At 42.5% G+C, this 15,991-nt stretch overlaps 1 protein-coding gene across 1 annotated transcript in view; it reads left to right on the top strand.

Annotated features, from left to right (window-relative positions):
* The first annotated feature begins 653 nt into the window (after positions 1 to 653).
* The window catches only part of CDH13 (cadherin 13), a 1,345,123-nt gene continuing 1,329,785 nt past the window's right edge, over positions 654 to 15,991 (top strand). Inside the window, exon 1 of the mRNA XM_036749176.1 lies at positions 654 to 828. Within this exon, the coding sequence (XP_036605071.1) occupies positions 784 to 828 (45 nt within the window). The 5' untranslated portion in view covers positions 654 to 783. The remainder of the gene's footprint in view (positions 829 to 15,991) is intronic.

A 15,991-nucleotide genomic window follows, 5' to 3' on the forward strand; every position in this document is an offset into this window, starting at 1 on the left:
GAACTTCTCAGATTCTCTGAACCCACAAAGGAAAGTTTCCCATAATTGAAGGATGCAGATTTGGCCTTAGATTCATGCTTATAGAATAGGAAGCAGGTTCAAGCATCACCTGAGCAGTTAATAAAATCTATTGCCCTATGATGGATTTTTTTTTCCTGCAGCCTAGAATTGATCTGTCCTCTTTGTGATTTGTGAGACAGGAGGAAAACACAAAATATAATCACTACTTCAGCAGCACCCAAGGAAAAAAAAAACAAACCAAATAAACCACCTCCACTTTGCAGTTTTGCTGGGCTTAGAAATAACCAAAACTGCAGGGGTCATTTTTTTTGATTTATTGAAAATAAAGTAGACCTTATTAACATTTTAATAAAGAGGCTCTTTTGCACTGGGATCTAAGTTGCCGCTATTCCCCTGTGCAATTCTATTCTCTGAAAAGGAGAGAAGACTATTGAGTTCCATAAGCATGATTTGTTAGGTCTGAAACTAAACACTCTAAAAGCAAATGCTTTATTTTCCAAGGGTTGTGTTTGTGAGAGGTGCCCGCCCGATATCTGCGATGCAAAATGAGGGAGCCTTATGAAGAAATCATCCTTGTAAAGCCATTGGTTCTGGTCATCAGCCTCTATCCAATGCTTTCGTGATGATGCTGCTGATCTATTTGGGAAGTTGGCTGGCTCTCAAAGCAGAGTCTCTTCTCAAAGGCTGTTTCACAGCGAAAATATGCTCAGTGCAGCCGGGCGCATGAATGAAAGAGCCGCCGTTTGCTTCTAGTCTGGCAAAATGCAGCAGAGAACTCAGCTCACCCTATCCTTTTTGCTGTCCCAGGTAAGGCAGACCGTGGCTAGCTCTGGAGTCCTGCCATCCATTCTCTCTCTTCCCCATCTGTAATTTTTTTTTTAATCTAGAAGTGCTTGCAATGCAGGTAGTCTTTCTCAGCGTCTGTGGGGTTCTGAAATACAGTTAGTGCCTGGAATGGGGGAGCGGTGCCTTTCCAGGGTATACACCACTGGATTGTTATTTAGAGTGTGTGTGTGTGTGTGTGTGTGTGTGTGTGTGTGTATGTGTGTGTGTATGTGTGTGTGTGTGTGTGTGTGTGTGTGTGTGTGTGTGTTTGGGTGACCAGAGAAAGGGAGGACAGGCAAAGGAAGTCTGGAGTACCTTGCAAGCTGCCTTGATATTCTTTCACGTACCCAAGTGGTGCAACTTTGATTTGATTTGGTGGATCTTGGGCTGGGTTAAAAAAAGACTGTTGGTTTTTCTCCACGTCTGGCTTCTTAAAGCAGCAGGGACTAATTGGAGTCCTCTCTCCCATGCCTTTGTCAGTGGGTTCAAGAGCTTTCTTATTCTTTCCCCAGATAGGAAGTGGGGAGGAGTCTTTCTAGAATTACTGACTTGCTTGGGGGTGTCTGTGCCCATGCTAGCTTACTCTAGATTCCCTTTTTTCTGGAAAGCAGGAAAATGCACCCAGACCCAGGAGTCTGCTGCTGCTGTTGCTGCTGTTGCTGTCAGTCAGGAGGGAAGAGGGCTGGGAGCTCCCCTGGGCTTCCCCTGCCTTCTTCCTGGTGGTGGTCTCCTTGTAGCCGATGGGCTCCAGCCCAGGAGGTTCCTTTGGAGGGAGCCCTTAGGTAGGCTGTACTCTGCCTGTGCTGCCGGAAAGCTAACCCTCTTACACCTTCCATGTCCTTCCCATCTGAAAACTCTGGATGGGAGAACCCAAGCCCGGCAATTTGGGCGCTGAGTGCTGGAAAAGTTAATACCTCCCCCCTCTCCCCACCCCAGGGCTTCAGCTGTTCTGTTAACCCTTAGCGTGCTGGGACTGTTGAGAGAGGCTAGGTGGGAGGCTTTACCGGGATTTACTGCTGCCAGTGTAGGCTCAGAAATCACTTTCTGTAGCCTTTCAAAATATGGAGTAGGGACCTTGTGAAGTTATGCTATGATAGCAGTACTTCTGAACCCAGGGGCATGACGGTTGGTTGGCAAACTGAATAGGAGCAGACAGAGGGAGCCAGGATTAGAGCGGGCAGGAGAAACCTTCTACCCAGGGCTGGAGGGCACATAGTTAGCCAGGTCTGCCTAGGGTCACAGCCAATGAGAGATTCAAGTTGAGTGGCAGTGGACAGGTGATTACTGAGGCCTAGGATTTTGGCCAGGATGGTAAGGAATCTCCTGTCTGCCTGCATTCATACATGCCAGTAGGAGGACCTGGCAGGGGCAGGGTGCAGAGCAAGCTAGGAGGTGGGCGGGGATAAGTGAGAATGTGCCCCGAGGAGCTAAAAATCAGAGGCTGGGGGAGCCAAGCTTCTGGCCTGGACTCTAATTGACCAACTGGGATTGCTAGTGTGTGCAGGAAAGCTGGGGAAGAGAATAAAGCTGTCAAAGGTAGCTGAACCTGGAGGGCTGGAATGGAATCAGCACCTCCTGAGCAGGGCTGCCTTGCTCTGTTGATGCAGGCAAGTGGGGAAAGAGCCAGGAGCCCAGGTGCTGAATTCGCCTTATGAACGGTTTGGTGCCTTAGCCCTGTGGTGGCTGTGTGCCCATTACCTGGAATGGGACTGGGAGCCCATTGGCTCAGAGCCATGCATGGTTCAGTGCTCACCTATGGCCAGCTGGGCTTAGGTTCTACCTGGGCAGCTGGGTCAGTTATGAAGCTAAGTCTGGTTCCAGACATCTGTGGTTCTAAGAAATCTGGTGGAGCTGAACCCATGGCCTCAGGCTTCCACAATATGGTACTTGCCCCAGGTATGGTTGGGCCTAGTTAAGAGGCCCCAGGACCTGGTCTCAGATGATGTGCCCCCCCACCCCAGTCAGTGTTGGTTGTTCCCACCAGTGAGTGGTTTAAAATATCACCGCTGAATCTCTTGATTCAGGTCCTGTCAAAAGTTTTACCTCTCTAGAAACAGTAAAAGCCAGATGACAGAGGTGCACATCAGGAAGATCCCTGGGAACAGCCTGACAGGCCAATAGCTTCACAGATGACAGCTTGAAGAGTAGCTTGGAATGAGGATGTTTAGAAGGGATATCTTCAATAACCCAGAGCCCTGGGCTTGATGGGGGTGTCTGATTCCCTTCTTTATTGTGATGCATTTGTGCAGCCAGAGTACTACCTATGTTGTACCCTTGCAATAAAACCTATTTATTTATTTGGGAACTCAGGGAAATTCCAAAGGGTTAATATAGAGTTGGAATGTGTCAGAGGGAAGGGAGTGGTAACTTTTGCAGCCAAAATGTGCCATCTGACTCAACAAGGGAAAACTTTCCTCAAGCAGAGAAAGAAAAAAAAAAGTGCGCTTGCACACACACACACACACACACACAGGCAAAGGAAAAACAATGTAATAAAGAAAATGAGTCACTTGGCCTTGGTGGGGCTCAGGCAAGTGTGTGTGTTTTTTCCACAGCAGTTGCAATGGTCCTTTCATAATCCCCGGGTGCCCGCCTTTGGAAGCGATCAATCTCCGTGAGCTCATTGGCCATGGTGGTGTGCACAAGATTGTATTATGCTTGTTGGGAGGTGGAAGATGAATGTAATTCAGTGCAACAATGGCTGGAAGTCAGAACAAGGAGGAAACAGTCACCTCTGGGCTGTACCGGAGTGTTTGGGGAGAGGGGGACATATGCAGGTGGAGGCACGGATTTGGTTAGATAAGGAGGAACAAACATGAAAATTATCAAGATGGGCATGTGGTACAAAGTCTCTAATAAATATTGGGTTGTTTTCTTTTTTGTTGTTGCCATGTGTAAAAGCACTAAAACTAACAAAAAGTTTGGAAGATTAGTGAGTAATCTCTCAGGAATTAGGCTTTCCGGGAGTGGCTACAGGTTCTGGGGAATAGTCACTTGGGAGCTGTTTGAAACATTCCAGAAGATTCTGAGGTTTGCATTTAAAGCAGGAATTCTCCTCCAGCCTGAACTTTGATTTTCTAGCAAAAAAGGCTATAGTGCCTGTTTGAATATGACAGCCATTGTCAGGGATCGGGACACTGGCCCTGGAGGGTCAGTTTAGAATGACAGATCCAGCTAAAAGCTGAGGTTGCTGGATCTCTGCCTCTGTATGGAACACATGCATGTAGCAAGGGCCTGGAACACTCAAGTACACTGCCTGCCCAAGGGATCTCATATGTGCTCTCTGTCATTTGTGAAATCATATATTAAATTATCTGGTGCAAAAGACATTGCTTACTCTGTCTATCTGTGTTTATCCCCTTCTCCCTCTCTTCCTCCCTCCCTCCCTTTCTCTCTCTCTGTCTTCTTTCTCTCTTTGTGTCTCTTCTCTCTCCCACTGTCTCTGCATCTCCTTTTCTCTGTCTCTGTTTCTCTCTGTGTCACTGTGTCTGTCTCTCTGTCTCTGTGTCTCTCTGTCATTGTTTCTCTGTCTCTGTCTTTCTGTCTCTCTGTCATTGTTTCTCTCTCTCTGTCTCTCTCTCTCTCACACACACACACACACTTGTACTCACCCACACACACACACATTCATTTACTCCTCAGCCATCAAGAGTTCTGAAAAAGAAGGTCTAAGTGCCTTATGTGTGTCACAGCATATCATGCAGAGAAACTTCATAGGACCGATGCGCTCAGCAACTAATTTCCCTGAGAAAGCCAGAGGGAAGCTCTGGAAATCATGGCAATTATTCTGAAGTTTATCACCTGTGGGAGAGCTTGGCTCTGTTCAAGAAAATACCAGTGATTTTTGAGGAAAATCAAATTCCTTTGTGAGTTCAATTAATAGCCTAGTTAGTGAAAGATAAGGGAGAATGCATATCATGGAGAATCAATTCCTGTTTGATTTACTCCAGTGACACCTGGATCACCAAGTTATTCTGTTTTGAAGAAAAAAAAAAAGCAGCAAACCATGAAAATCTCGTTATATTACCTGTTGAAAAGTTTCTCCAGAAGAGGGCTCCATCCACAGCATAAACACCAATGTTCCATCAGAAAACGGGTTTTGAAAGGACTTAGGTTTAAGCAGTTCCACAATAATCAGACTGATTGTTCATAGCAGGTCCAGAAAAAAAGAAAGTGGAAGAGACTGAGCCCAGTAAAGTTCAGAGGCCAGGGAATCTCCAACCTTCCCACACAATACACTTCATCCCTTGCTTTGGTCTTGACCTAAAAGAGACACAGCTGAAAATATAAGAGAGCTGAAAAATAAATTACACCAGATGTCCCCAAAGCCAGGAACACCTTTTGCTCCTGTGATAGGAAAGAATCCTGCTCATTATGTAACCACATACTATATTGAATCATTGGCTATGTCCATAGAACTACAAAGGTATCCAGTAAGGAAGTGGGAAAAAGGTCAACAATTCAGTTATTTTTGTCCGCATTGTGACCAAAACAAGACAAAAAATAATAGCCCATTTTGCCAGAGTGGAGATTTTTGTCTTTCTTTCATAGAGTTGAAAGGAAAAGGGTTAGGAAGAACACTGTATCCAGAGTCAGATGACTTAGTTTTTGCTGTTATTGTGTGAACTGTGAAAAATCTTTCCCTTCTCTGGGCCTCAGTTTCCTCATCTGTAAAATGAGGGTGTTGGCCTCTAAGGTCACTTACACCAGTGAATTATGATCCTATAATTGATTTTTCATGGAATTGGATGAATTTGATTACTCCTCTTTTTCACTGTTTAAATTTTCCTGAAGGCAATGTCTGTGTATGCCAGTTAGAGATGGATAAGAAATCTCTATCAATGCAATTGACCATAGTCTGTCTATACCACATTCATCTAGAACTGGCTCAACAAGTTATAGAGAGTGTGACTGACCCAAGCTTTAGGCCACCTGGGATTTTATCATGTCACAACAACTTCATTCAAAGTGTTTCTAAGACCCCCTTCCTTTCTTTACACCTTCTTTACATTATGCTTCTGGTCTCTAGCTGCTACCTCCAGCCCAACATTTGCCTTGGGTTCCTAGGCTTCTCATTGCTGTACCTTCAATAATTTCTAGTCCAACCTAGACCCTCATGCTATTTTTGCCCTACCTTCTTCATATCATGCCTCCTAGTACATAACTTTGGATAAAAAATAATTAAATGACATTACCTTTCCTGGAAAGAACGTGTCAATTACTTGCTCCATGATTCCATTCATCACTCTTGTGACATCCCTGACCAAAACACCCCTCACTGGGCACCAGTCTCTCATATATTTTGTTTTCTATCAGAAAGTAAGTTCTTTGAGGTCAGGACTTTTTCTATTCATATCTCTCATGCTTAGCAATTTTCACAGGGCCTAGCATATAGTAATGACTTCATAGATGGCTTTTCATTCATTCATTTATCAATTCTTATGGAAGGGAATTAGGAATCCCCCTGCCCAGGACAGAAAGGGGCCTTTTTTAGGTTGAAGTAAAAAATAACCCTTGACCTAGATGGCCAAGAAGAAGAATCACTGACTAATTCTTAGTTGAACAATTTATCCTTAAAGTAAGCAAAATCACCAGGCCATGATATGATTATTTTCCAGTCTTCCCAGTTGACTCAGATTGACAGCAATTATTTGGAGACCAGTTATTTGGCTGCTAAACTCTATGAGGTCGGTTTCATTTGTCTTTATCTGACTGAGTTGCCATAGATCTGGCATAACCCCATGGCTAGAAAGAAGTCAAATTTGGTGACTGCCCAAAGTGGAGCTAAGTTAACCCTGTCCTTTACATATCATTGTGCCCTGGAACTGCAAGGGAACACTTTTTATTTATTTATTTTTAATTTCTTTTTTAAGATAACACGTTTAAAAGTGGGATGTCAATGCTGGAAAATGTCACAGTCTGTACATAAACACATAATGAATGTCATTTACTATGAACAAAGCCTCCTATTACTGTACTTCTTTATTCACTTTCATTTTATATGACAATTATTTATCAGCCACTGACTGCATAGAGCACTGAGTCAGACACAGAATGTGAGGCAGTATGATACTTTGAACTGAGTACTGAATATGAAATCACAGGACTTTGGTTCAAATATGGCTCTCTTCCAACCTACTTGTGTGATCTTGGTTGGTGAATCGAGCACTGGACTTGGAGTCAGGAAGATGTGAGTTCAAGTCCCGCCTCAGATATTTACTAGCTGTGTGAACCTGGGCAAGTCACTTAACTTCTCTCTGCCTCTGTTTTCTCATCTGTAAAATGGAGATAAGAAGAGCACCTCTCAAGGTTGCTATGAGGATCAAATGAGATAATATATATATATGTACACAGCACTTTGCAAACCTTAAAGTGCCATATCGTACTAGCTATTAGCTAAATCACTTAAGCTCTCTGAGTCTCACTTTCCTCATGTGTCAAATGATGAGGCTGAACTAGAAGTCTTCTTAGGTCTCTTACATACAAGAACTATAATTTTATATTTTATGATTCTTTACCTATATAATACATAAGATATTGCCACTGTCCTTAAATAACTTATTGTTTGCTGTTGTTCAGTTGTGTCCGACTCTTGGTGACCCCCTGGAGTCAAGCCAGGCCTCTGTCATTGGGTTTTTCTTGGCAAAGATACTGGAGTGGTTTGCCATTTCCTTCTCCAGCACATCACCTTTGGTCAGAACTCTCCACTATGACTTGTCTGTCTTGGATAACCCTGGACTGCATAGCCCATAGTTTCACTGGGCTATGTAAGCCCCTCTGCCCCACGACAAGGTGGTGATCCAGGAACTTAGAGTATGCTAAAGTGGGACACATACAAAATTCAAGTCTTCAGGCATGTATTTAGCACCTCTGTGCTTAATAAATGTTGATTGATTGATTTCCTGTGTGCAAAGCTAGGTGCTAAGTAAGACAAGAAGATTTAGGAAAGGATGACCCCTGCCTTCATGAAATTCTCAGCCATATATAACATATGAACAAATGAAGCAATGCAAAATATTTATTAAATGTGTAATATGTGCAAGGCACTGTCAATATACAGATAATGATATTAAACTATATTGTATGATAAGAGTATCGGAGAGGTCCTAATCAAAATGCTATGAGAGGTCCTAGGTCTGAAGAGCCAAGACCATTATCAGAATCAGCAAAGGCTTCTTAGACAAGATCATATTTGAATTCTGCCTTAAATGATGGATAAAAATTCAGTAGGTGGAAAGGAGGAGGGAGACTAAAAATTAGTCAAAATGCTTTGGAGGATGGTTCTGTTGCGAAGGTTATAACCCAGTTTGGGCAACAAAAAGAACCATACCAAGAAGACGAATTTATATAATACCTACTATGTGCCAGGCACTGTGTTAAGTACTTTACAAATATTATCTAATTCCGTCCTCACGACTTTGTTGCAATATCTTACATATTGCTATCATTATTCCCATTTTACAGATGAAGAAATGGAGGTTAGGTGACTTGCTCAGGGGCACACAACTAACAACCATCTGAAGCCACATTTGAACTCAGGCCTTCTTGACTCCAGGCCCATCAGTCCATTGCTCTACCTACCAAAGTCAATTGGTTAAGTGCCCAGTTTGATAAGTAGAAGCCTTTCCTGGTCCCCCCAGCAGCTAGTAACTTCTTCTCTAAGGTTGTATTGCATTTCTTTAGTATGTATCTTGTAAATACCTATAAGTGAATGTGTTGTCTCCTCTGTTAGAATGTAAGCACCTTGAGGATGGGGATCATCCCTAGAGCAGGCACGATGTTTAACACATATCAGGCACTTAATACATTATTGTTGATTGATGATTTGGGAAACTTTCTAGAGGGAGGGATGCTAGCAAAGTGACGGAAGTGGGGAAGCACAGAACATTTTCCAGAGAAGTGTAGAGAGTCCACGTTGCCTGGAGTGATTGTCATCAGGGAGAGCTGAGAGAGAAGGCAAAAAAGATAGTTGGGGCCAGGATAGAGAGAGCCTGGAATGCCAGGCAATGAAATTCTAATTTTCTTATGTAAGTAATAGGGAATAAATGAATATTTTTGAGCACAAAAATGGTGTGACCAGATCTTTGCATAAGAGACTAGTTTATTAGCAGCACTAATGGTGGCTAAGGCCACCTTTACTAGAGTGGTAATAGTGGGAATAGAGAGGATGGGGGAAATACAAGAATGTAGAACTGAAATCTCAGCAAAGCTAAGAAAACAATTGAATGTCTGAAGTGAGGGAGAAGGATGAAAAAAGGATAACACAAAGCACTATAATATGGAATAGAATATGGCAACCTTCACACAGAAGTAGAATTTAAGCTCATTGAGGTCAGAATCTTTCCTTTTTCCTTCCTCCTTCCCTCCTTCCTTCCTTCCCTCTTTCCTTTGTTCCATCTTTTTTTCTCTCTCCTACCTTCCCTTTCTTTCCTGCTTCTCCTCCTCCTTCTTCTCCTTCTCCTTCTTCTTCTCCCTATCCTCCTCCTTCTCCTTCTTCTTCTCCTTCTTCTCCTCCTCCTCCTCTTTCTTCTTCTTCTTCTTCTTCTTCTTCTTCTTCTTCTTCTTCTTCTTCTTCTTCTTCTTCTTCTTCCTCTCTCTCTCTCTCTCTCTCTCTCTCTCTCTCTCTCTCTCTCTCTCTCTCTCTCTCCCTTCCTCCTTCCCTCACTCCCTCTTTCCTCAGAGCTTGGTACAGTGCCTGGCACATAGCAGGCATTTAATAAATGCTCATTGAATTGAACTGGTAGGAGCACAAACTCAGGAAGAAGAAAGTACCATTTATGTAGATGGATTTAAAGTTGGAAGGGAACCTAGAGGTCAGCTAATCAACCCCTCTCATTTTACAAGTGAGAAACTGAGGCCCAGAAAGATTAAGTAGCTTGCCTAATGTAGCATCCTCTGATTCAAAATCAGCATACTTTCCACTGTGTCACTCTTCTTCCCAATCTGAGGGGCTCAAAGAATGAAATACGATTTCTGACTGTGGAGAGATCAGGGAAGATTTCATACAGCTGAAAGCATTTGGGATAAATATCTATAGGAATACTAGAAAATCATATCTTTACAGTTTACAAAGTACTTTATATTTTACAAAGTCATAGTTTACAAACACTTTGACACTCCTAATTCCATTTGATCTTCATAATCCCACTCTACCTACTCTACTCCCTCCAGCCCCTCTTAGGCAAGAGCACCAGGCAGAGATCATCAGACGAGGAAACTGAGACTGAGAGGGGAAGTCCATTGATTTTCATTGTCCAACAACAAATAGATAATAAGTGGTAGAACCAGAATTTGAACCCAATCCTCCTGACTCCAAGATCAGTATCCTTGCTATTATACCAAGTTGCCTCTTTGCTTTTGTTTCCTGCTTCTAATTATTACCCTGGAGCCAAATCTTGTTTTAAATCCCAGAAAATTAGTATCAGCAAAAGAAACATTTGGACATGTCATGTTCCATTTCAAACTACACCAAATTATGCTTCAAAATCCACAAAATAAAAGAACAAAAAAAATTCCTGCCACTTGCCGTTGAGTGACAGGTGTATCTGGGATGGAAAGCAGCAGCTGTTTCAGGGAGAACATCCCTGCTGCATCCGAGCCAGCACAGGATGTGAGTAACGAAGTTTATTTCAACCCCCCAGGAAAAGCCAAAGGAAAGCCAGTGATGGGAATATAGCTTCCCAGATTCAAATCTGTAAATAGCCCATGGCTGATCCTCTTTTTCGTAGTGAGTTCAGAGAGATGAAGGAAGAAAAAAAAATTTTGGTTTCATGTAAAATAACCTAGGGTGGGAGAGCTGGGAGGGAAATCAGAGATAATCCATCAAATAGAGCCCCTTCCTTCTGGTGGTGAAAACTGAGGCCCAAAGAGAGCCAAACCAATTTTCCAAAAGTTGTACAGCTAAAGAAAGGTAGAGTTGGAAGGAGAACCCAATTCTATTGTCTTGCAGGCATGGATCTTTTTTTTTGGCTTTGCATATGTATTCTGTGCCAGCTGTGTATGGTGCTTAATAAAGGCTTATTGACTTTTGGGCCACTGCCCTTTACATTCTACCTCTCCTTCATACTATATCTAACCCCATACCTTCTTCATCCCCAGCCAAAGACACTGTGGCTCACCCCCTTAGCCTCTATTCTCTCTTTCCTTCAGGTTTTTGTGTCGCTGATGTCTCCTGGTTCTCCTACTTGTTTAACTGTTTCTTCTCTGTCTTAATTGCTGGATCTTTATCCAGATCCTGCCCACTAACCCTGGGTGACCCCCAAGACTCTTTTCTGGACGCTGTTCTCTTCTTCCTCTCTACTATTTCATTTGGTGATCTCATCAGCTTCTACAGTTTTACTTTATCGGTTCTATGTAGATAACCCTCAGGTCTGCTTGTCCTTCCCTAGCCTCTCTCCTGACCTCCAGTCTCACGTCTCCAACTGTCTATTGGGTATTTTGAACTGGATGTCCTATAAGCATAACAAACCCAACATGTTCAAAACTGAACTCATCTTTCCCCTCAAACTCTACCATCATCCTAGCTTCCACATTATTGTTGAGAGTACCATCATCCTCCCAGTCAATTAGGCTTTCAACACACATGGCTCCCTATCATTTCTGGGATCAAATATGAAACCTTCTGTTTTGCTATTAAAGCCCTTTGTAACCTAATTCCTTGCTACCTTTCCAGGCTTCTTATGCCATATTTCCCTCCACGTTCTTTATGATCCAGTGGCATTGGATTTCTTGTTGCTCTTTGAACATGAAATTCCACCTCCTTACTCCAAGTATTTTCACTGACTCTCCTCCAGATCTGGAATGCTCTTCCTACTCATCTTTCCCTCCTAGCTTCCCTGCTTCCTTTAAGACTCAGCTGAAGTCCCATTTTATTTCTGAAAGAAGTCTTTTGCAATCCCCCATAATCTTAGTTCCTCCTCTATGATACTACCCTCAATTTATCCAAGCTATATCTCGTTTGTATATACCTGTTTGCTTGTTGTCTTCTGCATTCTCCTGAGAGCTCTTTAAGACCAGGGACTTAGGTATTTATGTCCTTGGATAATTAGGTATTTAGGTAATCAGGCACAAAAGTAATTAGGTAATTAAGTACTTCAACACCTAGGTGTTTAGTTACTTGGTTACTAAGTGCTGAAGTATATGCCTAATTGAAGTAGTATTTGGTAACCTAATTGCCAAATTACCAAAGTACTGAAGTACCTAACCACAAACTGGTTGGATTGAACCAAATTTAAACAAATTTGAACCAGTTTAAACTGGTCAGAACTGGTTCAGATGGGAGTGTTCAAGCCAGTTTAAACTGGATTAAACCAGTTTGAACTGGTTGGAACTGGTCAGAACTGGTTCAAATGGGAGTGTTCAAGCCAGTTTGAACTGGATTAAACCAGTTTGAACTGGTTGGAACTGGTCAGAACTGGTTTAGTTTAATTTGAACTGGGTGGAACCAGTTTAAACTGTTTTGACCTGGTTGAAAGTGGATTAAACTGGTTTGAACTGGTCTGGTTGAGAAATGTCTCATCTTTACTTTAACTATGAATTGGTTGTTTTCCTCCAGCAGAAGGTGAACTTCATGAAGCCTTTCCCATTCCTGTCCCCACCCCACCCCCCACTTTAATTCCCTGTCTTTGAAGCTACTTTGTATTAATTAGCATCATAAATCTATAGCTAAAAGAAACTTTATGTGCAGTAAACCATTTTACAAGCCCTTTATTTTACAGATGAAGAAACTGAGGGACAGAGATTTTAAATGATTTACCTAAGGTCATACAGGCAAATGAGAGATACAGACCTAATATTTGACCTATGCCTGGGAGTTAAACTAAAGTCCACTGACTCCAAATCCAGCATCTTTTCCACTGAACCATATTCTTTAAATTGCATGTACCCAGATAGAATTCCTCCATTCCCTCATAGAATGTAAACTGTCTAAAGACAGGGACTGGTTCATTTCTGTGTTGCTGTTTTTTTTTAAATCCCCAAACCTCTCACAATGCCTCATACTTATTAGTCACTTAATCAATGTCTGTCAAATTGAATCTTTTTTTTCTTAGCTTGCATTTTATTCAAGTAAAATTAAATATTTATCACAATTTTCTAACAAAAACCAAAACTTACACTAAATTGATTTTTTTGTTGAATGAAAATATCTTTGTTTTCTTAAAAGTATGTTTCAATTTTCTTCCCTGTTTCTTTACTTTATTGTTAGTTTGGCTTCTTGATAAGGAAAAAAAAGTCTGATAATGTCTCTTTCCCCTCTGTTATCCCCTCTCTTTAGTCAGGCAGATCTGGGCACTTTCCTTCTCTTCTATTTCCTGATCTTGGGCTTCAAAAGCTCATAAGCCTGGAGTAATTCATATTGTATTGCCTTCAGAGGCCCAATTTTTAGCCAGAGAATGAACAGGAGAACTAGAACATAGAGCATCTTGAATGTTTCTGTCTGCACTCCTCCCTTGGATAGAGCATAAATTGCTAGCTCTTCGAAGGTCTGTCTCTCAGTCTTCTCTGCCCTCCCACCTGTGCACCTGTAGGCAAAAGATTTCTATCAGGTCTCCTGTTTGTCTCCGGCCACAGTTAAGTGCTCAGAACAGCCTAGGCAGGGAGCAAAGGCAATAGAGTGATCATAGGTATCCCCCTGGAGTTCTGGACTTAGAGGTGAACCCTTTAAAAAAGGTTGCAGAATCTCAGCAACCTCACGTCCATACTTTGCCAGCCCAGCGTTGAATGTAGATGCCATAGAAGAAGAGCACCATATTAATTTCCCCTCTTTCCCCCAGGAAAAAAACAGAGATAACTGACTGAAAGCTCTCTTTTCCATTATGGACCTGGCCCTTGAAGCCCACAGGACCATCTCAAATATTCTGTTACCACTGCATGATCAATCCCATCAGATCATGATAAGAGTTAATAGTGTCAAGGTTTACACCAGCTATCCCAGTAAGAAGGAAAATTCACAGAACAGACAATGTTTTAGTAAAGGCACTTTTAGAACACGCAGGGTTTTTATCTTTGCCTAAGGATAAAAATGACTGCCTAAACACTGATATCCCCTAAGCTCTCTACTCTGCTAGGACAGTGTGCTGCAAAATAGTCACAACATAATAAGAGTCCCCTCTCCCTTGGGGCTTTTATTGATCAGCAGCTAGTCTATCCAGCCACAATTAAATGCCAAGGTCTGGCAAATTAGGAGGTTGTTATTAATCCTCAGCATTGCTCTGCTGATGATTTCTGTGTTCAGGGACAAAAACAAAAGGCTAGAAGTCAGACTCAGACTGTTAGAGTGAAAGACATCTTGGAGATCATCTAATTCAACCTGCCTCATTTTACAGATAGGGATACCAAGACCTGAGGACCTTGCCAAAGTCACAGAGATAGTGAGGTGATGTTGACAAGCTTATCCACCTCCTCTCACCTAAATAAATGCCCTTGCTTGTGGTGCTTGTAGAGCATTGGACTTGGAGTCAGAATGTCCTGAGTTTAAATCTAGCCTCAGACACTAGCTGCTCAACCATGGGCAAGTCACTTTTCCTCTCTGTGCCTCAGTTGCTTTATCAGTAAAATGGGGATTCCAATAGCCCTTATCTCTCAGGATGTTGTGAGTATGAAGTGAGATAATATTTGTAAAGTGCAATGCCAACCTTAAAGTCTTACATGAATGCTAGCTGTCATCATTGTCACTAATTGTCTCCTAACCCTGTCACAAAGCTGTAAATACTAATAGGGAAGAAATCTGTTTGGGGACTGAGACAGTGATGGAAAAGAAGTTTGGGTACAAGTAGGATGGAGGATCAGGCTGGGGGTTGATTCAGACTGACCGAGTCTGGTAGAGCTCAGATTTTTAAGCAAGTTGAAGGGCACAGCTGGGTAGTGAGGAAGGGCTAGGGTATATGAGAACATCCCAGCAGCCTGGGGAAGGTGGACAACCATAGAATCCAAAGAAGCAGTCAGGGTTGGAGGTTTGGGAATTCATAGGAGATGGAGGAACTCATAAAGGGAAGCAGCTTCTGAACATGCCGTCTGGGCTTAGGGTCCAAATTTCAGAGCATATTGGGTGGAATGGCTGATGGGAGCCCAGGGAAAATTGAAATCAGCAAAGTGGAGCATGTGTAGGCAGGGAGAGTTTGGCATTTAGAGAGTTAGAGCCGTAGAGATAGCGGTAGGCACCCAAGCATGAAAAGTTTGGACATTGGTTATCATGGAATAACTGTTGTTTGGAGTCAAAATGTGGACAGAGTGTCCCCCTAGCAAGAGAGCCCAGAGTCCCAACACAGAATGGTTGCCAAATCTGATACCAAGGCTGGCAAAATGCTGAGGTGATGTCAGCTCCAGCAAGATCCCTGTCTATTTCCCGGCCAAGATTAGACCTAGGTTTTTGTGGTGGGAAACTGATCCCAAGAAATTTCTTCACCTTGGATAAGTACCACAAAGGATGCTCACAGCAAGTTGGGGTTGGAGTATAGTGTTGTTGTGGGAGAGGCACACAGTTGTATGATACAGGGGCTCAGGAGTCAGAATATCTGGGTTCTAAATCCAGAGCCCTGTGGCAAAGCCCTTGTCTCCCACCCCAGTTACAACTCTTGTCAAAGGTAAGGTTAAGTGATTATCTGCCATAGCCAATTAGGGCATGTGCCACTCCTCATATTTTCTTGTGTACTTATAGATCTCTCCCTTTCCTATAGTGGCAACTTCCCTCATGAGCTTAGTGTTGGGGATAAAAGTAAAGAGCTGAGTAATTGGTTTCATTCTGTTTTTACTTTTATTATAGTTTTGCACACGTGGCTTTATTGCATTGTGTTTATGTGTTTAGGCACACGTACTTCAGCTGGCAATTTTATCCTACGTGTACTTTACATGTTTCCTTATTATAGTACAGTATTAGAATTATATCTTGCTTTGGGATTGGGTTACTTCCCTCCACCCTTTCCCCCTCCACCTCCCCACCCTCCCACCTTCCTGACCCAAGGTCTGTACCTTATTCCAAGGAATTTACAACTAATGTCCCTGAGGTTCTGAAATCCATCCATAAATCAACAGGACTTTATTGTACATTTACCATTTGTTCTGTATTGTGTATCATGTGTATGAGTGTGTGTGTGTGTGTGCGCGTGCGCACGCAGGGGTTCAAAAGAGTCTAGTACATGACTTTTGC

This window comes from Trichosurus vulpecula, chromosome 3 (genome assembly GCF_011100635.1).
Source record: "Trichosurus vulpecula isolate mTriVul1 chromosome 3, mTriVul1.pri, whole genome shotgun sequence".
In the NCBI taxonomy this organism is placed as follows: Eukaryota; Metazoa; Chordata; class Mammalia; order Diprotodontia; family Phalangeridae; genus Trichosurus; species Trichosurus vulpecula.